Source organism: Hoplias malabaricus, chromosome 7 (assembly GCF_029633855.1).
Source record: "Hoplias malabaricus isolate fHopMal1 chromosome 7, fHopMal1.hap1, whole genome shotgun sequence".
NCBI lineage: Eukaryota > Metazoa > Chordata > Actinopteri > Characiformes > Erythrinidae > Hoplias > Hoplias malabaricus.
The window spans coordinates 14,148,792-14,174,236 of NC_089806.1; the positions used below are offsets into that span (position 1 = coordinate 14,148,792).

At 37.8% G+C, this 25,445-nt stretch overlaps 1 protein-coding gene across 2 annotated transcripts; it reads right to left on the minus strand.

Moving 5' to 3' along the window:
* Positions 1 to 1,720: 1,720 nt before the first annotated feature.
* On the minus strand, positions 1,721 to 11,423 carry LOC136701875 (leukocyte elastase inhibitor-like). 2 transcript variants are annotated; one of them, XM_066676638.1, is made up of 7 exons: positions 11,328 to 11,423; positions 5,786 to 5,980; positions 4,513 to 4,650; positions 4,137 to 4,254; positions 3,861 to 4,003; positions 3,061 to 3,228; positions 1,721 to 2,712 (listed from the first exon to the last, which is right to left on the minus strand). In XM_066676638.1, the coding sequence occupies exons 2-7, from the start codon at positions 5,951 to 5,953 to the stop codon at positions 2,305 to 2,307; spliced, it is 1,143 nt and encodes a 380-aa protein (XP_066532735.1). In that variant the 5' UTR covers positions 5,954 to 5,980; positions 11,328 to 11,423; the 3' UTR covers positions 1,721 to 2,304. The 2 variants fall into 2 exon arrangements, with proteins under 2 accessions (XP_066532735.1, XP_066532736.1); XM_066676639.1 differs by lacking the exon at positions 11,328 to 11,423 and adding an exon at positions 6,166 to 6,345.
* Between the last annotated feature and the right edge of the window lie 14,022 nt (positions 11,424 to 25,445).

Genomic DNA, 25,445 nt, shown 5'->3' on the forward strand with positions numbered 1-25,445 from the left:
TTAGGTAAACATATGTCTGTCAATTTGTGGGTGAAGCGTCTATGGCTAAGACAGACCCTGCGGAGGACTGGGCCCCCTCCAGGGTGTGTTCCTGTCTTGCGCCCAGAGCTGGATACGCTTTTTCAATGAATGAATAACAGTATTGTTTTTTGCACAAACATCCTGAAAATTTGGACCCATGGTTTTTTTTAAGTTATTTAAAAAAAAATTTAAAAATCACATTTGATATGAGATTGATATAAAACTAACAATGACATAAACAAAATATTCTTAGAGTGTAAGTCAAGTATTTTTTGCAAATGTGTCTTTAGACAGGACAATGATCGTCAGTTTTCCTACTAAGTTTTCATTTGGTTTCTGCATATTGTCTGGTTTTGTCCCAGTAGGACAGTGTAGAGTCCTGGACTGCTCCCAGCATGTATTGCAGCTCCCATTGAACCATTTGGGTGTTATTTGTGTGTTGTGGCACATATTAGGGGTTTGCTGTTGTTTTGTGGTGTGTTTGTGTATCAGAGATGAGGTGAATGGGCTGAGATGTATATGGTGTGTAAGGTTCTCCCCGTTATTGACCTACACTCTGCCCCTGTGGTCTCTGCTCACTAAGCCCTTATTTTGGAGCAATTTTATTGGTTTAAACATTGGCATCTTATTCAGTCATGTGTCTCCCAATGTTTTCTTGTGCTTTACGGAAGAAGCACAAGCTTTGGATTTGGAACCAGGGTGTGTTCAGACCAAATAAATTATACACTAAATGTGTGTTGGAAGATATTTGCTCTGATCCCAGGTCTGTATCGTTTACCAAAATCACATTACATCTGAAATACATTTTTTTTCTTTACACTCACCAAATCCACATGGTTTGCCATCATCGTGGAGGACAGCAGAAATTTACATTGCTTAAATACACATTTTAAATAATTTCAACCACATGATTTTACTTGTAGTCAACTAAGTACTATAAGCTGACCATTTTAGATTATATGTATATAAAAGCACCAATTATAACAACAAAAAATACATATAAATAGGCTTATAAGTTTTTGCATTACTTGCTATATAAATTGAAAATTCCTTGGTCTATCTGGATCATGTTGTGATGTATTACACATAGCAAAATATGCCTCAAAATTTATTATGCATTTGAATGATTGTTTTAAGCTGCTGACACTTCTTTATTGATGCTTTTTAATAGTTTGGTGATGGTCTAAACTTGACCTCTCAGTGAACAAAAACCGAATTGCAGCTATGGCACAACAGGTAGTGTCGCTGTTACACAGCTCTGGGATCCTGGGGATGTGGGTTCAAGTCCTGCTCCAGGTGAGAATCTGTGAGGAGTTTGGTGTGTTCTCCCTGTGTCTTCATTGGTTTCCTCCAGGTGCTCCCTTCACGTGGATTGGCTACTCAAAAAATGTGTGGGTGTGTTGCCTTGCAAGGGACTGGTACCCCCTCCAAGTGTGTGTTCAAGCCATGACCCTGAACTGAATAAGAGGCTACAGACAATGAATGACTGAATGTACTCTAGAAAACCAAATGGCCCCAAACCCAGAAATATTTCTTAATCAGATACTCGCTGTGTGCAAAAACAAACAAACAACACATAAAACATAAAACCCACATTGGAATAATAATGGGGTTTGTTTCAATAATAACCTTCAGAAATCCATGGTGGTGTATGATAATAAATAAACTAGTATATAACAGACTCACAATCATTGCCAGTTTTTATACATTTATTGCAAACACTCTCCTAAACAAAGCATAAATGCTATTGTCAATATGGAGAAAAGCCACTGCAAAAACCAAACCGTCTAGCCTAAAATAATCACCCTAAAACCACACGAGTCTGGTTAGACTGATTAGTTGTAATGGACAAATGAGCCTTCTGTCAGTAGGCTGTTTACAAACAATGTGAAAAAAAAAATACACCAGCTAGATTAACTTATGCACACATTGCCATTTAAACATATACTTGTTTGTAATGCTAATCCAGGCAGAATTACTTCAAATGTCTACATATTTAAAGTGTTAATGTCAAATGTTTATGCATAATATATAAACAATAACATTTTGGCTCCATTATCCTATTGGATAATTTCCAGATTTCTATTTCAGCTTAAAATATAATACTTGTATAATCCATTTGATAAATTTCAAGGGACATTCTGTCAAATGGCTACTTCTATATTTCCAACACAAAGGAGTTTTTTGGCAGTTGTAGTTATCGTTTTTCTTTATTCATTTTTTTAACTGAAAACATCTGAAAGACGCTTTCATTTTCATTGCATAAGAGAATACACTACAGTTTTAGGGTGGGCCTCTAAACCTGCCAAGGAAGAGGATACTGTTAGTAGGGTTGTGTCTGATGAAGAAAAGGAAGGGGTGGTCTGCAATGAAATACTCTTCACGCAGCATGCAGAAAGCAATGATTCCTGCTGTCGCCGCTGCTGCCTCTGTGCCCTCTTCATTCACCTCCACAAAGGCTTTATGTGCCACTGCTGATAAATATAGCCCCCCTTCAGCGCTCATACCCGTTAGATCTGCGCTGGAGGCCTGGAACACAGAGGTCATGCCCATCTTGCTCAGCACGTCCTCCAGAGAGCTCTCCTCCTCTAGCTTGAACTTTGGCAGGTGGACAATGATGTCTGTTCCTGTGTCCATGTTATCTCGGTTGGTCCACTCCAACAGCTTATCCAGTGTCAACTCACTCTCCAGCTGTTCAGTAAAACACACACACACACACACACACACACACACACATTTCTCCACTAATCATCATTGTACTCATGTCTAGTGGCCTGTATTTTTCAAAGATAGTGTATTAAACATATTTTAAAATTTGTGGAGGGCCACACTATGGAGCATAAAATGGCTCAGTCAGTATCTAAAACGCAATTTACTTCTTCATCTAATGCTAGTTGCACTTTACATAAAAATAAATAAATAAATAAATATAAATAAAAAGGGGCCCTTTTTAAAGGCACTTGTTAAGTTTATGTTCACAGCATTATGGTGAACTAGAGTAATTAAAGAGGGTTGTCATTTAAGGAAATAGTTGCTGACCTTCTGCAGTGGGTCAGAGTCATTCTCAGCCTCCTGAGGAAGAAGCACCAGCATACTGAGCTCTTCCTGAACATACGGCAACTCCAACACCTGCAGATTGTACTCAGGGATGTAGTTGAAGGGAAACTTCTTTTTTTGGATCATCATCTGTACAGACCTCCTCTCATTCTGTTAAACAAACATTTACATTAAAAACATTTGGTCAATGCTGATTATTTTGAACGACTTAAAATGTTAGAGGCTAACTTTATGGCATTAGGAACCCAAAATCCTACATCCCTGTTGCACCATTTTGTGCTGTTCCAGACTCCTGAGCTCCATTACATTTTCTGTTACAATGTGCCTGTATGAGCGGGACTTACCTAATAAAATTTCTGTGACGCAAACAAAGTAATGTACCCTGGCACTGATCATGATTAGCTGATCATGCTAAAGCTCTGTGGCTGAGCACTGTGTTTCTTGTAAAGATTAAGTAAACACTAAATTATATTAGTTGTGTTATAAGCATATTCAGTCTCAGGCTTAATGGTACTAGGCTTCTGTTGGTACTAGAATACCACTCAATTTCAAGGTTTTCCATAACTGCACTTTTATATGGAGGCAATTCATAATGCATTTTATCACAAATCTTGGCAAACACTTCCAGGAAACACTAAACCTCAGCAGTAGACCCTGTTTATATGTCTACCTCTACATTGAGGTCAAACCTGCTCAGGCATGGTATGGTTTGCCTAGTGTGAGTACAGCCTTACACACTTTATTTAGAAATGTTACATTTCTACAAAGTCTGTGAATCCCACCTTATTTATCTTAAAGGGTGTCTCTTTGGTGTCTTGAGGATTAAACCTCTGCAGCCAGTTTCCTTTGAAGTAGATGGCATTCACTAGTGCGAGCCGAGTCATTCCAGTGATCATGCCTGGCTTTAGAAGATCTCTGATTTTATCTGAGAGACCAGACAAAAGCACAATTCATGAACAGCAAGTAGAGCATTATCACAGTGTATTCTAATGTTATACTTCTTGAAATTAGATATTGTTATCTAAATAATAATAATAAAAAAAAGCAACTGTTCTCACTCTCTGTCTGTTCCTCAACCCAGCAGTTTATGAGTTTCCGCGACGCATCTGAAGCACCAACGAAGTCTACTGCCTGCAGATCAGCTTGGTACAGCTTCTGAGTAGACTCCACAAATTCCTGCAAGAACAGAAAGACTCAGGTTAGGGTTAGTGTTAGACATTTCACCTGTATTCAGTATAAACATATATAATTTCCCGAACTAAATAAAAATATACAAACACTTCTTTAACTTTCTGAAAGAGTTTCTGATTTGCTCATTATTTCCTTACAATATATAAAATTAATAAACATTCAAAATATATTAAGAAAACATGATGGATTTTACATTTAAGACAAAGCAAAAGTAAAATGAAAGGACTGAGACTGTAGGCTCACGGATAGAAATTTGAAGGTCTTTTCTCCATAGAGCCTGTTGGCCAGTCTGAGGATATAGGAAGATTTGGGGCTGTTGATTGCATTGTTGAGATTACTGAAGTTAGTGTGAACATCAGGGACTGAACTGAAGGACATGACCTGCAAAAAATAAGAATCTCATAAACCAGTGAGGCAGTATGTGCATGGAATATTGTTTCAACACTTCCTCAGACATATGCTTCAACAGTATGGACAGTTACAATGCACTCGTGGCCCTGCCCTGATAGCACAAACATGGGTCGGTCTAAAGTCTGTTGTCAAGTCATAAATTTATTGTAGCTGGGTTTTTATTGAATGTGTGCTCACCAAACCACCCATCCATGGAGAATAAAGATAAGCTCCAACATGCCAAGGACAACCGAGATCAGTGCAGGTTCTAGTTATTATGTCGCCTTATTAAATTTATCCAGATTTCATACTTGTGGTTTATGTGAAAATGTGGTAAGCTTAATTTTATATTGTAATTTCTGCATTATAAACTGAGTTATTAGGTGCTGTTGCTGGGAATTTGTATATAATTTGGTAACTAATTGGATATGGTGGCACAGCAGGTAGTGTCGCAGTCACACAGCTACAGGGACCTGGAAGTTGTGGGTTCAGGGTGACTGGCTGTGGTGTGTGGTGTGTTCTCCCTGTGTCCGCGTAGGTTTCCTCTGGGTGCTCCGGTTTCCTCCCACGGTGCACTCCCAAGTTGTCCCAATGCGTGAGTGTGTGAGAGCGAATGTGTGAGCGTGTGTTGCCCTGTGAAGGACTGGCACCGCCTCCAGGGTGTGTTCCTGCCTTGCGCTCAATGATTCCGGGTAGGCTCTGAACCCACCAGACCCTGAACTGGATAATGGCTTACAGACTATGAATGAATGAATGAACTAATTAGATATTGTCTGTGTTTAGAATTTGGTTATACAGTGGCTTTCAGGTTTGTACCAAAAGTTCGTGCCTGGCTAAACCTGCAGGTTTTTTCATGCTATACCATGTTAGTACAGAAGACAAGAGACCATTCTATAAAGGTGTGGCTTTGAAAAGCTGGCAAATATTAGCAAATGGTAAGTACGCTCACGGGCTACTCATCAGAAGTTCAAAGGTCCCAGAAGTGTCTACCTGTGATGTTGTCAAATTCAAAACATACTTGCTATAATTATTAATGTAGGAGAACTTCGTTTTTTTTTTTGTTTGTTTGTTTTTTTCTTGAGCATGCAGACTGAAACAAGCATAATACTAACATAGACTGTCTTACCTCAGCCATTTCTTTGGCTGTGGTCCCTCTAGCTCCTAAGTAGACCATACTGAGAGCTGCACTGATGCTTAGTGGTGAAAAGAACAAATTCTGTGTTGGATTACCCTCACTCAAGGCCCGATACAGGTCCAGAGCAAAGGTGCCATTAGCATGGGTCAAACTAACCATGTTGGATATTATAGACAATCATGCAGTCTGCAAAATAAAATACACATTATTAGTAGCAGAAAGAGGCAAGCCATTCAAAATTTACATTATAACAATTAATGAACAGGCCTGGCCTACATCAGGTGATGCTATAACAGTTTTGAGAATGAGACTGGTTTAAAGAGAAAGAAACCCCCTCCTGATAATGTATTTTTTAAGGTGAATGAACTGACCTAATGTGATCTGTTACAGATGAAGATGATGTGTCCACTTGCATTTTTTCTCACTGCATGTTTTTCGTATCTATTCCACGTTATGCTGTATTTTAGGGGTATGCCTTATCATATCGCCAACAGCTAACTGGAGTCAAGCTATCCGCACTTTGGAAACTGACGGTCAAGCCATCCGCGCTTCAAATCCGAATGCACGTATAGGCGCGTCATTACGGTTTTTCATTGCGGAGAACACCACGTCCGCTTTGGGACAGATAGAGAGTCTGAAACCCGCGTTTGAGCAGCGATGTCTCTGTTACTAAATAAATGCACGCAATGCTAAAATGGACTAAATGGGCTAAAATTAACAAGCCATTAGGAATATAATTCGTTTTAAATCACTTTAAAGAGGCAAAACACGCTTTGATTTTATTATTTCATACATTTACGTATTTTTTTTTACTTTTCTATAAACACTTAACTGGCTTTGAATAGTAATCCTGGTGGACATGTAGAAATACAGATTACATTTTACTGTCATTAAACAGAAGTAGCTCACTGTATAATATTCTCATGGATTTATACTGAATATTACCAATATGGATTTCTCAAAAATTACCCATAATGCCTAAACCATTGTACTGTCATTAAACAGAGGGACCTCTTGGCTATTACCTGTATGATTTTGGCAAAATTTCACTGTGTACTTTTCTCATAAACTCATACTGAATACATTCCAATATGGATTTCTCAAAAATTACCCATAATGCCTAAACCATTCCACTGTCATTAAACAGAGGGACCTCTTGGCTATTACCTGTATGATTTTGGCAAAGTTTCACTGTGTACTTTTCTCATAAACTCATACTGAATACATTCCAATATGGATTTCTCAAAAATTACCCATAATGCCTAAACCATTGTACTGTCATCAAACAGAGGGACCTCTTGGCTATCAGCTGTTTGATTTTGGTAGAATTTCACTGTGTACTTTTCTCATAAAATCATATTGAATACATTCCAATATGGATTTCTCAAAAATTACCCATAATGCCTAAACCATTCTACTGTCATTAAACAGAGGGGCCTCTTGGCTATCAGCTGTATGATTTTGGTAGAATTTCACTGTGTACTTTTCTCATAAAGTCATATTACATACTTACTGATATGGATTTCTCAAAAATTACCCATAATGCCTAAACCATTCCACTGTCATTAAACAGAGGGACCTCTTGGCTATTACCTGTATGATTTTGGTAGAATTTCACTGTGTATTTTTCTCATAAAGTCATATTACATACTTACTGATATGGATTTCTCAAAAATTACCCATAATGCCTAAACCATTCCACTGTCATTAAACAGAGGGGCCTCTTGGCTATTAACTGTATGATTTTGGTAGAATTTCACTGTGTATTTTTCTCATAAAGTCATACTGAACACTTACCGATATGGATTTCTCAAGAATTACCCATAATGCCTAAACCATTCTACTGTCATTAAACAGAGGGGCATCTTGTCTACCAACTGTATGATTTTGTTAAGATTTCACTGTATACGTTTCTCATAAAGTCATACTCAATATATACCGATATGGATTTCTCAAGAATTACTCATAATGCCTAAACCATTCTACTCTTATTAAACAGAGTGACCTCTTGGCTATCAGCTGTATGATTTTTACAGAATTTCACTGTATATGCTTCGCATAGATAAGAAAGATATTTTCTGAAGCCCATGGGAAAGGACCTTGTGCATTTTCATATCATATGGCAAAAGCATTTGAGTTACAGTTGTTTTTCTGTGATGCTTGGAAGGCAGACTGCACAGCTGTTTTTAAACAGAATCTGGAAATACACAGTAATTCAAGTTCTTCATAATTTTGATAATTATTAACGTTCAAGTTGTTAGGATGTTGGAGTTGGGGGGTTAGAGGTGGTTCGGTATAGGCTGGAAACTAACCCTAGCTCTCTATGTTTTTGAACATAACGTACATGACAACCAATCAAATGAGAGCATCCATCCGCTACAGAGCCTCCCAGAGTACAGCATGCCATGCTTATGTAACTGCAGGGAAGAGACCACTGATGCAACAGCAGAATATATAATGCCTTGCGAAAGTATTTGGCCCCCTTGAACTTTTCAAACTTTTGCCACATTTCAGGATTCAAACAAATATATGAAATTTAAATTTTTCTGTGAAGAATCAACAACAAGTGGGACACAATCGTGAATAAAATAAAATATCATATAAAAAACTGAAAAGTGGGGCATGCAATATTATTCGGCCCTCTTAATAATATTGCATATTTTATTTTATAGGTTATGTTCAAAAACATAGAGAGCTAGGGTTAGTTTCCAACCTATACCGAACCACCTCTAACCCCCCCAACTCCAACATCCTAACAACTTGAACGTTAATAATTATCAAAATTATGAAGAACTTGAATTACTGTGTATTTCCAGATTCTGTTTAAAAACAGCTGTGCAGTCTGCCTTCCAAGCATCACAGAAAAACAACTGTAACTCAAATGCTTTTGCCATATGATATGAAAATGCACAAGGTCCTTTCCCATGGGCTTCAGAAAATATCTTTCTTATCTATGCGAAGCATATACAGTGAAATTCTGTAAAAATCATACAGCTGATAGCCAAGAGGCCCCTCTGTTTAATAAGAGTAGAATGGTTTAGGCATTATGGGTAATTCTTGAGAAATCCATATCGGTATATATTGAGTATGACTTTATGAGAAAAGTATACAGTGAAATCTTAACAAAATCATACAGTTGGTAGACAAGATGCCCCTCTGTTTAATGACAGTGGAATGGTTTAGGCATTATGGGTAATTTTTGAGAAATCCATATTGTTAATATTCAGTATGAGTCTATGAGAAAAGTACACAGTGAAATTCTACCAAAATCATACAGGTATTAGCCAAGAGGTCCCTCTGTTTAATGACAGTGGAATTGTTTAGGCATTATGGGTAATTTTTGAGAAATCCATATTGGTAAATGTTCAGTATGAGATTATGAGAAAAGTACACAGTGAAATTCTACCAAAATCATACAGCTGATAACCAAGAGGCCCCTCTGTTTAATGACAGTGGAATGGTTTAGGCATTATGGGTAATTTTTGAGAAATCCATGTCAGTATGTATGTAAAATGTGTTTATGAGAAAAGTACACAGTGAAATTCTACCAAAATCATACAGCTGATAGCCAAGAGGTCCCTCTGTTTAATGGCAGTGGAATTGTTTAGGCATTATGGGTAATTTTTGAGAAACCAATATCAGTACGTATGTAATACGTGTTTATGAGAAAACTATACAGTGAAATTCTACCAAAATCATACAGGTAATAACCAAGAGGTCCCTCTGTTTAATGACAGTAGAATGGTTTAGGCATTATGGGTAAATTTTGAGAAATCCATATCAGTACATATGTAATATGTGTTTATGAGAAAAGTACACAGTGAAATTCTACCAAAATCATACAGCTGATAGCCAAGAGGCCCCTCTGTTTAATGACAGTGGAATGGTTTAGGCATTATGGATAATTTTTTAGAAATCCATATTGGAAGGTATTCAGTATGATTTTATGAGAAAAGTACACAGTGAAATTCTACCAAAATCATACAGCTGATAGCCAAGAGGTCCCTCTGTTTAATGGTAGTGGAATGGTTTAGGCATTATGGGTAGTTTTTGAGAAATCCATATTGGTAATATTCAATATGAGTTTATGAGAAAAGTACACAGTGAAATTCTACCAAAATCATACAGGTAATAACCAAGAAGTCTCTCTGTTTAATGACAGTAGAATGGTTTAGGCATTATGGGTAATTTTTGAGAAATCCATATTGGTAAATGTTCAGTATGAGATTATGAGAAAAGTATACAGTGAAATCTTAACAAAATCATACAGTTGGTAGACAAGAGGTCCCTCTGTTTAATGACAGTGGAATGGTTTAGGCATTATGGGTAATTTTTGAGAAATCCATATTGGTAAATGTTCAGTATGAGATTATGAGAAAAGTATACAGTGAAATCTTAACAAAATCATACAGTTGGTAGACAAGAGGTCCCTCTGTTTAATGACAGTGGAATGGTTTAGGCATTATGGATAATTTTTTAGAAATCCATATTGGAAGGTATTCAGTATGATTCTATGAGAAAAGTACACAGTGAAATTTTGTCAAAATCATACAGGTAATAGCCAAGAGGTCCCTCTGTTTAATGACAGTTTAGGCATTATGGGTAATTTTTGAGAAATCCATATTGCTAAGTATTCAGTATAAATCCATGAGAATATTATACAGTGAGGTCCCTTTGTTTAATGACAGTAAAATGTAATCTGTATTTCTACATGTCCACCAGGATTACTATTCAAAGCCAGTTAAGTGTTTATAGAAAAGTAAAAAATACGTAAATATATGAAATAATCAAAGCATGTTTTGCCTCTTTAAAGTGATTTAAAATGAAATATATTCCTAATGGCTTGTTAATTTTAGTCCATTTTAGCATTGCGTGCATTTATTTAGTAACAGAGACATCGCTGCTCAAACGCGGGTTTCAGACTCTCTATCTGTCCCAAAGCGGACGTGGTGTTCTCCGCAATGAAAAACCGTAATGACGCGCCTATACGGGCATTCGGATTTGAAGTGCGGATGGCTTGACCGTCAGTTTCCAAAGTGCGGATAGCTTGACTCCAGTAACAGCTATACGAAAAATACTTTACTGTGACAAAATGGAAGGAAATATCTAACCAATTACAAATAAGTGCACATGATTTGAAGAAAACAGGAGGGTGGCTGCGAAAAGATTTCGCACAAATAGTCAAATATTCTCTCGACAGATGTTGTCATATGGCGTCTTTGGGTCTCCGTAGGAATTCATATTTCATATTTCATCTCAGAGCCGTGACATCATCCTTCAAGCCAATTTTACTCCAGTCTCACCACATCTGAGTGTTTATGCCCCACCGTTCATTCGCTAAAACTGCTCGAACATCGACAGACATCGTTACTTCCGCATCGAGGTCCCACAATGCAATGTAAGCACACTGTGTATCAGCGGAATAAAGTACAGTAGAGCTGCCGGGCCGTGTTTACTCCCTTTGGAAAACAACAAAACCACCTCTGACTAGGGAACCACAAACTGAGGAGAACAGGGGGTTAGAAATACTCACAAACCGAAGCTCTTCTCTGTGAACGCCGCTCCTACTCAAAAAAATACAGCGGCGTGAACGCGCACTTTAAACCCACAGCTTCGTGAACGCGCACTTTAAACAAACAGAAAGGGTGAACGCCCTAAACCATTCACACCCACTCGTACTCAGCGAGAAACATCTCTCTATTTACAGAAATTAGTAAGCAAACCACTAGGTTTTGATTTAATAAAAATGTAGCATGACGTTCCTTTTCCTTTGCAATGTCTCTTTAAGTGTTTTAAACCACTTTTACAGTAGTTAAAAGAACTTGGTGGTCACTGACTGAGAGCTCTGGACCGGGGCTTACAATGGGGAAAGTGACACAACACAGTAGTACACTAAAGAAAGATAACACGCCTAACCAGAGTACAAATGTAACACCGTGTAAACAATATTTCATTTCATTCAGAGAATTAGAGCAGTGATGAATATTTCATTTTTAACTGCAGTTTTCCTGTTTTCTTTCTTTATATGTTTTGTTAATCTATTTGCAATAACTGAGTATATGAAGTAGAAAGCTCTTTAGATTCGTGAAATACCTGCAAGCTCTACATATATCTTCCTTTCAGGTTATAACTGATGATGATTGATTGAAATGAAAGTGTTACAGTTAAATCATGAGAAAGCATTTTGTAGATTTTTTTATTATCACTTTTCATTATAATGGCTGCATTATAAGCACTACCCTGGATATGCGCCTCTCTGTATTTATCTGGGTCTGAGAGAGAGAAAGAGAGAAAGGGTGAGGTCTTGTGTGTACATTATGGGTTTGGTTATGGCCTGTTAGTTTTGAACCCAAAGATCTTGATTCATCAGTTGGACTTTGACCAGTCAGTATGATACTTTAGCAGTGACTGAAGTTTCCAGCATTGCATAAGTGTATTTCAAGAAGCCATGCTCTAAAACAGATATTCGTCATTATATAACATTTAAACAGGCATTAGGTATTTGCCCTCAAGTTACTTAAACATGAGCACATTGTCAGATTCCAGATGTTTTCTTTCTCACAGAGCAAATTAAACCAATACCAATTTTTGGTTTAAACAATACAGTGTTAAACCAATACCATTAGTGCTAAATTAGCACGGTGAGTGTTAAAATGTATCACACATTAACACTCTCAGTTGATTTAACACTGGTGAATGTATTTAAAGACTTTAAAGACAACATTTTGAAAAATATCCCAGCAGATCTAAATAACAGAAGCACATTTCTTAGAAGAATGGAAGCAGTGGATGAGCATATTCTGAAAAAGTTCTGAATTCTGAAATATTACAACTACACTATATTGCCAAAAGTATTTGCAGGTCTGCACACATATGAAATTGAGTGACATCCTGTTTTTAATCCATAGGGTTTAATATTCTGTCTGCCCACCCTTTGCAGCTATAACAGTTTCAACTCTTCTGGGAAGGCTTTCCAAAAGGTTTAGGAGTGTGTTTATGGGAATTGTTTACCCTTTTTCCCAGAAGCACATTTGTGAGGTCAGACATTGACGTTGGAGAGAAGGCCTGACTCGCAGTCTCTACACTAATTCATCCCAAAGATGTTCTATCAAGTTGAGGTCAGGACATTGTCAGGACTCAGGCCAGTCAAACTCACTCATCCATGTCTTATGGACCTTGCTTTGTGCACTGGTGCACAGTCATGTTGGAACAGAAAGGGACCATCTCCAAACTGTTCCCACAAAGCTGGGAGTGTGAAATTGTCCAAAATCTCTGTATTCTGAAGCATTAAGTGTTTCTTTTACTGGAACAAAGGGGCCGAGCCCAGCTTCCGAAGATTGAGCCCACAACATAATCCCCCCTCAAACACACTTGGCACAATGCAGTAGTAGCTTTGTTTACCTGACAACCTCCAAATCCAAACCTGTCCATCGGATTGCCCAAAGGAAAAGTGTGATTTGTCATGTTTACATGTTTACATAACATGTTTCCATGGCTGTAGAGTCCATTGGGGGAGTGTTTTACACCACTGCATCCAACATTTTGCATTGCGCTTGGTGATGGTAGGCTTGGATGCAGCTGCTTGGCCATGGAACCAGGTCTGTAGCAATTGACTCTGCACAAAGTTGGCAACCTCTGCACACTATGCATCTCAGCATCTGCTGACCCCACTCTGTCATTTTACTTGCCCTACCACTTTGTGGTTGAGTTGCTGTTGTTCCCAATTGCTTCCACTTTGATATAATAACACTGACAGTTTTCTGTGGAATATTTAGTAGTGAGTAAATTTCACAAATGCACAGGTGGCATCTTATCACTGTACCACTCTGGAATTCACTGAGCTCCTGAGAGCAACCCATTCTTTTTCAAATGTTTGTAGAAGCAGTCTGCATGCCTAGGTGCTTGGGTTTATACCCCTGTGGCCATGGAAGTGATTGGAACCCCTGAATTCAATTATTTGGATGGGTGAGTGAATACATTTGTCAATATAGTGTATTTGTTGATGCTTCTTTGTGAATGTTCAAGCAATAAAATGTATACTAATTTATATACTACACTAGTATAATCATAGTTTACTAATGCAAGTAAAGGCTGCTTAAAACAAACGTACAAAAAACAAAAATAGCTCCACTTACATCAACCACACACTGATTCACTGATTTCACACCTTAAATATCTTCAAAGAAATTTTTTGTCTTTTTTGAGTTTTGGTAGAGACCTCACACACTGTTATGCTGGGAGATTTAGAGCAGCAAGGTGGTCTCTTGCTAGGCTGGCCAAGGCTTTCTCTGACAAAACTAAAGCAACTACCTGGGAAATCTCAGAACAAGAATGATTAGAACGGACTAATGAGAGTTCTCACTGGGATAGTGGAGACAGTTGCATATTTAAAGAGCTCTGTTTTATACAACTGCTGAACACATACAGCCACCTGGCTTGTGCGAACGTTGGAATTAAAACACAACTTAATTGGGTCTGTCCAGAGGCTGCAGTTACCCTGCCAGATTTGCCATAGAATATACAAAGCATTAATCTTCAGAACGCCTAGCATGCCACTCAAACACAATTGCCAGGAATGCATCTGCATTCAGCTTCACACTACTGTCATCAGTTGTTTTCTATATTGTGCAAGTGAAGCCTTTTGTGGTGCTAAAACCAGCCCAGTGAGAGAGATTTTTCCTTGACACAACACATTTGTTTAACTTTGCTTAACCTACCTGTGCATGGTAAGGCTTAATTTTTATGTTTTAGATATTTTACTTTTTGTTAATAAATAGAACCTTTTTGCCATTCCAGTGCTATTTATTTAGACTATATTTGTATTTAACATTTTTAAACTCAAACCTATTACAAACCTATGCTTTTTTGTATATTTTGTAGGACCTGACAATACAAGAACATGGGCTAGACCCTGGTATTTTCAGTGGTACATGGTAGGACATGTTTAATGTGGAATCCAGAGCATCACAGTAGCTGCTACACCAGGTCTAAGAAAACCATGAGGCGTAATGCCCCTTGTTCATCGGTTATTTAAGGCACACTTTTTGTTTGTATTGTGTTTCTGTGTCAGCAACACTATTTATTGTCACTGACTCACCATTTGACTACACGTTACTGTTGTTTCTCAGGTAACATTTATTTACACAAATTCAACAAAACAACACTAATGTAAATGATTAATTTATGTAGATAGATAAAATTTTATTAATCCCTCTGGAAGTCTCCTTTAGGGAATTTTAGTTTTAAGCAGCTCTCTCATCAAGAAATAAACAGTCAATATACAGTTTAAAGTTACAGAATATGGTTTGCACACTGGAATGAGAAAATACAGGTTCTTCTGCAATGTAAGGGTGTCCTCACCCCCTCTAGGAGGTAGGATGAGATCACTCTGGCCAAAACAATAGGGGAGAGCAGAGTGCCCTGTTTAGAAAGCTGAAAATAGGAGAGCAACAACTGAACTACAGTACTGTGCAAAAGTCTTAGGCACCTAAGAAGTGATTTATCTTGTCAGTGTGATATTTATAAACGTATACTAATTAGAATAAATACAAATAAGTAAATAGAGCAAAATAATTTATCCTGCCAATACATGTGTAATTGTATACATTCATTACACTTATTAAGATAAATCATTAAAAAAAATAAAACTCTTAGGTGCATTACAGTACTGTATGTCAATTATGTCAGGTAATGTTTTCTTCTATTGGTCTAATCATGTATTTATTTCTATTATTTGTTGACAAGGTCATTCAAGATTTCTTTATTAATGGCACCTGCCATTTGCTACAATGGATTCATACATTTATTCATTATCCAGTTCAGGGTCGTGGTGGGTCCAGAGCCTACCTGGAAGCACTGGGCGCAAGGCGGGTATAGGTGGAGGAGGTGCCAGTCTTTCACAGGGCAACACACACACTCACACATACAGACACTTTTGAGTCACCAATCCACCTACCAATGTGTGTTTTTGGACTGTGGGAGGAAACTGGAGCACCCGGAAGAAACCCATGCAGACAGAGGGAAAACACACCAAACCTGGAGCGGGAAACGAACCGACAACCTCCAGGTCCCTGGAGCTGTGTAATTGCGACACTACCTGCTGTGCCACCGTGCTGCCCGCTGCAATGGAAATTGTTTGACACCCCTTTATTAATTATCTAAGTACATCTACTTTAGTGCTCAGAGTTATGAAAAAACTCGCACCACATTAAAAATATTGTAATGCATTTGCTTAAATTATCATTACGCTGTGTTTACCACATTCTCTACAGGGAACAAACTTTTGAGATGGGTTTCGTTTGACATCATTCACAAAGACTCATTACACCCCATTCAGTGTATACTGGAATCTTACAAAATGCTAGGAGGGGGCACATGGGCATAGGGCAGACCCAAGACACATCCACTGTCTCTGTAAAAAATATCATGACCACGACTACGCATAAAACATACAGACAATAACATGAATTATTAACAAGCATAAAGTTTCTCTCCAGGGTGCAGTGAGGGCTTGGAGTAATATTGGGAGTTAGCCAACATGGGGGGCTATGACAAATGACAATGGAAATTTTGCCTTTGACACAGGCTACATTTTATTTGAAATAAACATTTTATTCAGTATTCAGCACATACACAGTTATTGGATTAAATGGTGCATTACTGTGTTCTCTGTAGAGAATGTGTCTTTACGTCTGTTTACAAAATCAATAAATGTGTGATCTGACTCAAACAAACCAAAGCGTGTGATGATTTTTTGTATAGAACATATATTTTTGCAAAGGAGATATATCTGTTCAATTATAATGCACCTTTTTCCACCTGGAGGTATTCCTTGTATACTGTATATGTCAGGACACGTGTAAATTCAAGTGGGGATCAATGATGCTAAGCCCTTTCTGCTGCAGGCTCCCACTGAGTTGATCCACACCGAACACATGCAGCTGAAATTCCACATGACCCACAATAACAAGTTACACTCCGCCTACTCTCTCCCATCCCCATATCCACTCATCAACACACTCGTCTGATTCAGCCTGCTCTCGTTCACTGAACAACCACTTCAGTACCCTCCTCAGAGAAAACCACACACAGTGGGGCCAGTGCACTTGGTGAATTTGCATTAGCTCACTGAGGACTGAGAGGAGAAGAGAGGAAGAGACCTTAGATTTGAACAAAATGGGAGGAAAAGAGAAAAAAATTGCCAATATGCCTAAATATGAAATGTAAGTTAAAATTGCTTATCTCTTTGTGTGTGTGTGTGTGTGTGTGTGTGTGTGTGTGTGTGTGTGTGTGTGTGTATGTGTGTGTATGTGTGTGTGTGTTTGTGTGTGTGTGTGTGTGTGTGAGCCATAGTCTATTCTTGACACTGAAAATCTCTCTCCTATTTAGGACCTCATAAACCTGATATATTAAGGGAGTATAACTCTATGAACTTAAATGTAGCTGCCATAACGTTTGCATTGCATACACAGCCAGTACTCTATTTGACAGTGTATTTATATATACTATACCATTCTCATGCAGGTAAAACACTGATGACAGGGTTATCAGCTGTGTATGTGTCTTTAATGTGTTCCTGCAAGTGGAAAAGTAGGTCTGTGTAATTTTACACTGTATAGTTCTGTGTTCAGCAGCTGTGAGTGTTATTACAATGAAACAAGAGAACAAGAGGTTTAGCATTCACCTTTATCTCTCTCTCTCACTCTCTCTCTCTCTCTCTCTCTCTCTCTTACTCATTCACACACAGCAATGTTTATGTCCTATAACACTGAGAATATGTCATTTATTAATTCTCTTGAACATTTTTTTAACTCACAATAGTAACTAAGAATATTTCCAGTGTTTAGGATTTGTTTTGAATTTGATGCCTGTCACACCCTGAAAAAAGTTATTATGGGGCAAATAACTGAAAACATTCATTCATTATCCGTAACTGCTTATCCAGTTCAGGGTGGCAGTGGGTTCGGAGTCTACCCTGAATCACTGGACGCGAGGCAGGAACACCCTTGGGGGCACCACCGCACTGGTGCCCAAACTTGAGGGGGCACCGGTTCTTCACAAGGCAACAGACACACACACAATTTTGAGTCACCAATCCACCTGCCAATGTGTGTTTTTGGACCATGGGTGGAAACCGGAGCACCCGGAAGAAAGCCATGCATACATGGGGAGAACGCACGAAAAATCCTCCCAGACAAGTCACCAGGAGTGGGACTTGAACCCACAACCTCCAGGTCCCTGGAGCTGTGTGACTGCAACACTACCTGCTGCTCCACCGTGCCACCACAGATAAAAGTTGTATAGAATAATTTAGACAGGACTTTTCAAACCATTTACTGCAAGGAGGCTTACTGGTGAATCAACAATGCGTATTCAAGTAAGGCACAGTCTTTGCAGATAAAGGTGTGCCATAATTCACTTCACTTCACTTCACTATTCTGAGAAAATTGTCAAACAGTTCAAAAAACATGTCATAAAAAAGTGTTCAAAGGATTTTGGTCTCTCACCAGCCACCAAACCCAATGTTGTGAAAAGAGAATCCATAGAAATTGTATCTGTGTAGAAAAGGATGGAAGTCATGAACTTAAGGATCAGACAGGAGTGACCATACAGTATTATGCATGTGAAGTCTGGTATCAAGCAAAAATGGGCAAATGTTCCACATGTTGCAACAATTTGTATCCTCAGTTGTTCCAAATATTTTTTTGTGCAGTTAAATAACGTTTAAGAGAATAAAGACATCACATATTCTTTTGAGTTATATCATGGTATATTCATGGTATATCACTGTACCATGAATTAGGAACCGCTGGATTAGGAGCACCGACTTTGGATCTACATACAGTGTCCTTTTTTATCAGCTCCATAGACCATAAAGGCATAAAGAAGCACTTTTAGTTTTACAATTACAGACTGTAGTCCATCTATTTCTCTTCATAATTTCTTATCCCACCCTGCTCTTCAATGGTCAGAATCACCAAAGCACCATAGCATAGCAAGTATGATTTGGGTGATGGATCATTCTCGGTTGTGCTGTGTCCACTCTGTTAGACACTCCTAGCTTGTTGGTCATTGGTTAAGTCAGAGGCAGTAGTTCATCTGTTGCTAGTCTATCAGTGGGTACAGGACATTGTTGGCTGGATATTTTTGGTTCTCAGTCCAGTAGCGACACAGAGGGGTTTAAAAACTCAAGCAGCCCTACTGTGTCTAATCCACTCGTACCAGCAAAACACACACTAACCTCATCAACACATCAGTGTCACTGCAGTGCTGAGAATCATTCACTTTCCAAATCATACCTGTGCAGGTCCTGAAATAGGGTTAAGAAAGTATGTAGAAAAGAGGTGGAATACAGTCTGTAATTGCAGAACTACAAAGTGCTCCTCTATGGACATTGGAGCTGATAAAATGTTTAGTTTTAGTTGGTGAGTCGGCAAGTCCACATTTATAAAACTGTTTTCATTATAAGCAATTTAGTTTTTTGTAATATATTATTAGATATTAATTTTGATTTAGATATTATATTTTAATATCTAGAATGCTACAGTCATGGTGTACCCTTTTCTCAGTGCTTCCAACTTTGAGCAGAGATGTTCGTTGGTTTTTGCATAGCAGAGAGTTTTCATCCCTCATTGATAGTAATTCAACACTGTTATAGTATTTCACAGAGAGCATTAGATGTTTGATAGCTTTGTGGTACTTTTGTTAGCATATTCAGATTGTTTGAAGGCATGTTGTATGTATGAGATGTGGCATGTTTTTTTTTCTAAGCTTTAAAGTGATATTATTTATTTTACTGTACATTTATTACAATGAGTTCTTATAATATGGGTTTTATACCAGTGGGATGGTGCTGCTAGGCTTCAAGATAGGAATTTTCAGACCCAGAGCTATAGATAGACCATGCTTTGAAGCGATCTATCATGTCTCTGCGGCTCAAACCTTTGCCCAACCATATGCCAGTGAGACCAAACTGTCAGTCAAAATTAATGAAGATGAAATGGTGCTATAATTCTTAGCATGCTTTAGCCGCATACTGTAAAGATCCTTTTGAGCTGCTCGCTGAACATGAAGCTAATTATCACCGCTAATCATATATGCTGTGTCATCTAACATCCTCTTTAATGATTTAGTGAGATGCATGAATGCTATGTTATTCAACATTATTCAAAGCCCAGAATAACGTCTGAGTAAAACATTACTATGTTACTCACTCTTTTGACCATTATGAATGTTGACATTTAATTTTGATTGAGGCAAATCCCTTTGACTGATGTTGAGAATGATTGAGAATATCAAACATTTAGTACTGACAACTACATCCTCACAGATTAAAAGGGGATCTCACTAGTGGTTAGGTTACAGTAGTTTGTAAATGCATCTGTAATTATGTCTGATTAGATGTAAAAATATACACTGTGATACTGTGGGTAAGGCCTGTGAGTCCATATAGGTAAACTAGCAGCATTTGCCATTAAAAGCATTTAAGTAAATGTCCACATGTGCCTATGGTATACGGTTAACAAGTAAGTAACGAGTATGTTAGCTTAATGTTCTAGCCGATAATCTGTATTGTTCCTCTGCCTTTCTTATTTTAACAAGAGGTAGTCTAACATGTAAGGCCTTTTGTTCAACTTCAAATGTCCAACTAATGTGAGAACTAGCTTGGCTGCAGCTCCATCAATTTTTGACTAATTCTTCGACTAAATCTTTAAGTTTCAAGTGTTAGGACTCTTTAGATTTGTTTTCAAGGACATTATGTACACACAGCAAGGATATGCACATGAAAATGGAGAGAGAGAGAAAGAGAGAGAGAGAGTGTGAGAGAGAGGGAATGCAAGTTTACATAATGGAGAATGTGTTGAGAGAGAGTTTATCTTTCATTACTGTGGTATGAGCACTTCAAAGCCTTTGAATTGAGCCCTTGGAACACAGCAATGAGGACGATGAAATGATGGTCATTAACAAAGTAGACAGACTCCCTCTCTCTCTCTTCTCTCTCTCTCTCTATCTTCTCTCTCTCTCTCTCTCTCTCTCTCTCTCTCTCTCTCTCTCTCTCTCTCTCTAACTCTCTCTCAATGAATAATAATGGGAGCTTTTTGCATTCCATATTTATACTTTACATATTTTGTATAAATAACAATGTATGTTAAAGTTATACTTTAAACATATAATGTTTTCCAGTACAGTGATGGGCAAGGGAGGGATCCTGCCTTGTGCCCAACATTCTGAGCAGTTTCATTGACTCATGAAAGTATATGCCAAGCATTTACATTCATTTATCAACATCTCCACTGTCTTAAAAATGAATGTGCCAAATGAGTTACTTGGAGAAATGTCAAACGTTTGATTTCCTAAAAAAAGGTTTCCTATGAAAAGGTCTCTGTAAATCTTCTATATGATTGTGAATGACATTTTAAACTTTTTAAACGACCATGAGCTGCTTAAGAGTCCTGATTCTGTTTTGCAGTCCTATAATAAATAATAACTTAGCCAGGCTTCATTGCCACTCCACAGAACATCAAGGTTCAAAACCAGTTTTACCAACATTTTACAGCTTAATCAATTCAATCAATATGAATGCAAGTTTGTTTTAAGCCAAGAAAATACAAGTTAAAAACAAGTAATTAAACTAGGAGAAAACCATTTTATTTGTGAGAATGTATACTCAGACTTCCACTTTGAGAAATGAGCTGTAGACTCTCACTTCACTTGCTTTGTAAATTGCCTCTTGGGCACAGGCGCCAGACCTGATTCAGGATCATATAAGATAAAAATAGAGCAGTGTTCAGTGAATGCTTTGTCTCTGCAGTTTCTGAGCACCGGAGAGTCTACTCTATTATTTACTATGGACCTTTACAATGGGACACTGCATTGTTTTTGTAGCTTCATGCCTCATTTGGGACCTCACTCATGGCCAGTTGGCATGAACACTATGAGGCATATTGAGCTGTAGGTGGGGGCTGGATGACTTTAGTTGGTTTGGAATGCTAATGGACAACAGGGGTGTGTTTCTGCATTGAACATTGCTATTCTATTTGATGTCATATAATATTCGTATTTGTACTTGGATTAGTCTTATTAAAAATCTATCATGTAAATAGAAGCAGAAGTGAAATATATTCTGTACTTTTAATGTCAGTTAATATGAAATATTCAATGCAATTTTGGAGCAAGTCTGTTGGTAAACCCATTATGAAACTGAACCCAGTGCAAAGGAAATTTGCTCTGCTTAAAATGATGAATTTGTTTGAAAGAGATAATATATTATCTAATAAAATTCATTTTTTAAACTTATGGTTTGACAAATTTGAAAAATATTTGCTTAGTTACTGCTCAGAAAACCCCTCCTCCCAAAATTCACTGCCAACATAACAGCACTGGGCTTGCAATTTCCCTAGCCTTCACCTTCCCAAGTCCTGTGCACGAGCATGAATCTCCCCTGTTGTTGACTGGCTGAAATAATGTTGTGTTTTTTCTGTCTGCGCCATTTTGTTTCCTATTTGCATAGCTAGGGCTATGCACGAATGCTGGACCTTTTTCACTACATATTACAGAAAGTGTATTGGATTGTAATTGTATACAGTGCACGGGCGGCACGGTGGCGCAGCAGGTAGTGTCGCGTGCACACAGCTCCAGGGACCTGGAGGTTGTGGGTTTGATTCCTGCTCTGGGTGACTGTCTGTGAGGAGTTGGTGTGTACTCCCAGTGTCTACGTGGGTTTCCTCCGAGTGCTCCGGTTTCCTCCCACAGTCCAAAAACATACATTGGTAGGTGGATTGGCGACTCAAAATTGTCCGTAGGTGTGTGTGTGTGTTGCCCTGTGAAGGACTGGCGCCCCCCCCAGGGTGTATTCCCGCCTTGCGCCCAATTATTCCAGGTAGGCTCTGGACTCACTGTGACCCTGAACTGGAAAAGCATTACAGATAATGAATGAATGAATGTATACAGTGCGTTTAAAAAATGTTTAAGATTTTTTTGTATTTTTTATTAGTTGGGAGGATTTTTATTAGTTGGGACTGATTTCAATTTCAGAATTTTTTTCACAAAATTGTAACTGTATTGTAAAATACAATTTGCTCTTTAATGCAGTATGGATCAAGTCCATTTGACCTACCAGTAAATACAAATCCATATTATCACAGGCAGTTTCTATAATTGCTTTACTAAGTTTGCTTAATTCTTTGTGCTTTTCTTCAGTTTTCATTTTTAGTAAGTGTTAACTAACCTCATCATCAGATCCTCTATGGAGCCTTTAGACAGAACACTACACGCTAAAGTTGACAATGTATAAAGAGAATAGTGTAGTTCAGTCTATTGTTTCTCATGGACTTTGATGCAGACATGGTCCTTAAAGTTACAAAAGTAAGTGTTCATCATCATTCTCTGTTCCTGTCTTTCATTCTTGCCTATACCTGCCTCGTTTTCTCTATCTTTCTATGCAGTCTTAAGAGGTGTGTTGGAGGAAGAGAGAGTGTTTGTGGTGGTCCTGATTCAGTAAGCTCCTCTCTTCATGCTGTGTGTGTGAGCACTGGACCGAGTGGCAGTCGACTAGATTTCTTCAGACACCTTGAACGAGTGGAAACACTGCGATGCTACTGGGAGCTCAAACATGTTCAGGTATCAAACGCAGACACACACACACACACACACACACACACACTTATACTTATAATAATTATCAGGTATTCAAACATTCTCTCAGCAGACTGAACAGTATAAAACAGACATTTATACCCAGGATCACAGTTATTCTTTCAGCAGTTTTAAACTTCAAAAATTGACAATTGTTACATATTTATATTGTTTTATTATCAATGAATATCCAATTGTTAACCATAAATAGGTCATTAGTGCATGGAAAAGAAATACATTTTTGTTTTTACACATAAGAATATAATTTGCACAAGTATATAATATTTAGAATTTCAGCATTTGACAGTGGACGTTTTGTTTGTTTGTGAATTAAATGAACACAAGGTATAGTTCTCTTTTTCAAATTAGTAAACATTGTTCTTCCCAAATTAACCAGGAAAATGATCCATTTTTATTCAAAGTAGAAGTGTGTTTCTAATAAAAGCAATGTATTATATATGAATATTAGTTATATTTTATGTTAACATTTCTGTGATATCAATACCTGTGCACCAAAAACTAAAAGTGATTTTCTTGTAACACGTTTTGTTTTGCGCTTTGAGTTTTGTTTGTACTGTCAACTACACACCACTAGAGGGAGCTATTCGGCAGTTCTCCCTCTCTGTCTTTATTCTTCTTGGCATTGTCTTATATCAAATAAAGTTGTGCATTCAAATTAAATTCACATCATATAATAAAACATGCTTAGACGTTCCTGGCCTGTTTTTTTATACAGTTACTACCTTTACCACAATTACTAAACATCAATTCAGTGAAACACATTTACCACAGATAGGAGTTTGAATAAAGGAACAAGCTCAGATAGTTCTCCTTTATTCACTGATTTTAATAAAATAACATTAAATGTGGTGCGAGCACTGTGATGGGCTGATGCCCGGTCCAGGATTTGTTCCTGCCTTATGCCCAGTGATTCTGGACTCAACACAACTCTGAACATGATAAAGCAGTTACAAAAAAGGAATGAATGAACGAATGAATGAATGTGGCCTGAGCAAAAGCTATGAAAGTTCACTGCAAAAAAAAGAACTAACAGACAAAAAAAAAAAAAATCATCCAAAGTCAATAAATCATACATTGATCAGAGAGGTTTAAACCCTTCCATACAACTGCAGTTCATAGTGCACACGCTAGTTACTAGGGTGACCAGATCTGAGATGGGGGTGACGACTACTGACGTGCAGACTGACCAATTAAATGATTACAGAGAAGGTTATCGACCAATAACGGTAGCTCTACAATCAGACCGTCCATTCAGAAGATTTTAGGCTACTTCACCACGCCCCCTTCTCACTCAAGCGAACCAATCGGAGTATGGGAGGGCGGGACTAGTTTGTGAACGAAACGCTTCTCGAAATTCTATGTAAGCTCTTCATAGACAAAATAACGGACGTTTGTGAAATTCCGCCCAGACATTTTTTTAAGTCTAAAAAAGAGGACATGTCCGGGTAAAAGAGGACGTCTGGTCACCCTAGTATACACACACACATTAGTCTCTTCACATTAGTAGAATATCACTTCTGGCCAGACATCATGTTTGTCGGCCAAGTTTGAATAGTCAGAATGCCTTTGATACCCAGCAGTGTGTGAGCATCTGTTTTGATTATAAACCTGTTTTGGGAACTGTGTTGTAACAGGGCTGACCACAGGCAGGTTTTCTTGATATGATACGACATACTGTATGTACCCCGTCATCCTTTTTAATTAGTGAATTCCTTCTCTTCGAAATGGAGAGGTTTTGTTACATAGACACATGAGCAAATAAATAAATAATAAAAAAGAAATATAACAAATATAAAATAAAATAAATATATATAAAATTTTTAAATAATGAACTGAATTTGGAAATAAAAGCTTAAATAGATGAATGAATTACATTTTAATTGTGATTTAAATACACTCCAATGAAAATCTATTTTTATTCTCATTAATATGGCAGTGTGGTACTGTTTATAATCAACTATAACTATAAATATGATAAAATTCTTTCTGCAGGAAA

Coding starts and splice junctions, on each gene's coding strand:
- LOC136701875 (XM_066676638.1), bottom strand. CDS start 5,953: ATGGTTAGTTTGACCCATGCTAATGGCACCTTTGCTCTGGACCTGTAT. Junction 4,651..5,785: donor CAGCCAAAGAAATGGCTGAG/GTAAGACAGTCT, acceptor TATTTTTTGCAG/GTCATGTCCTTCAGTTCAGT. Junction 4,004..4,136: donor GGTTGAGGAACAGACAGAGA/GTGAGAACAGTT, acceptor CTGGTCTCTCAG/ATAAAATCAGAGATCTTCTA.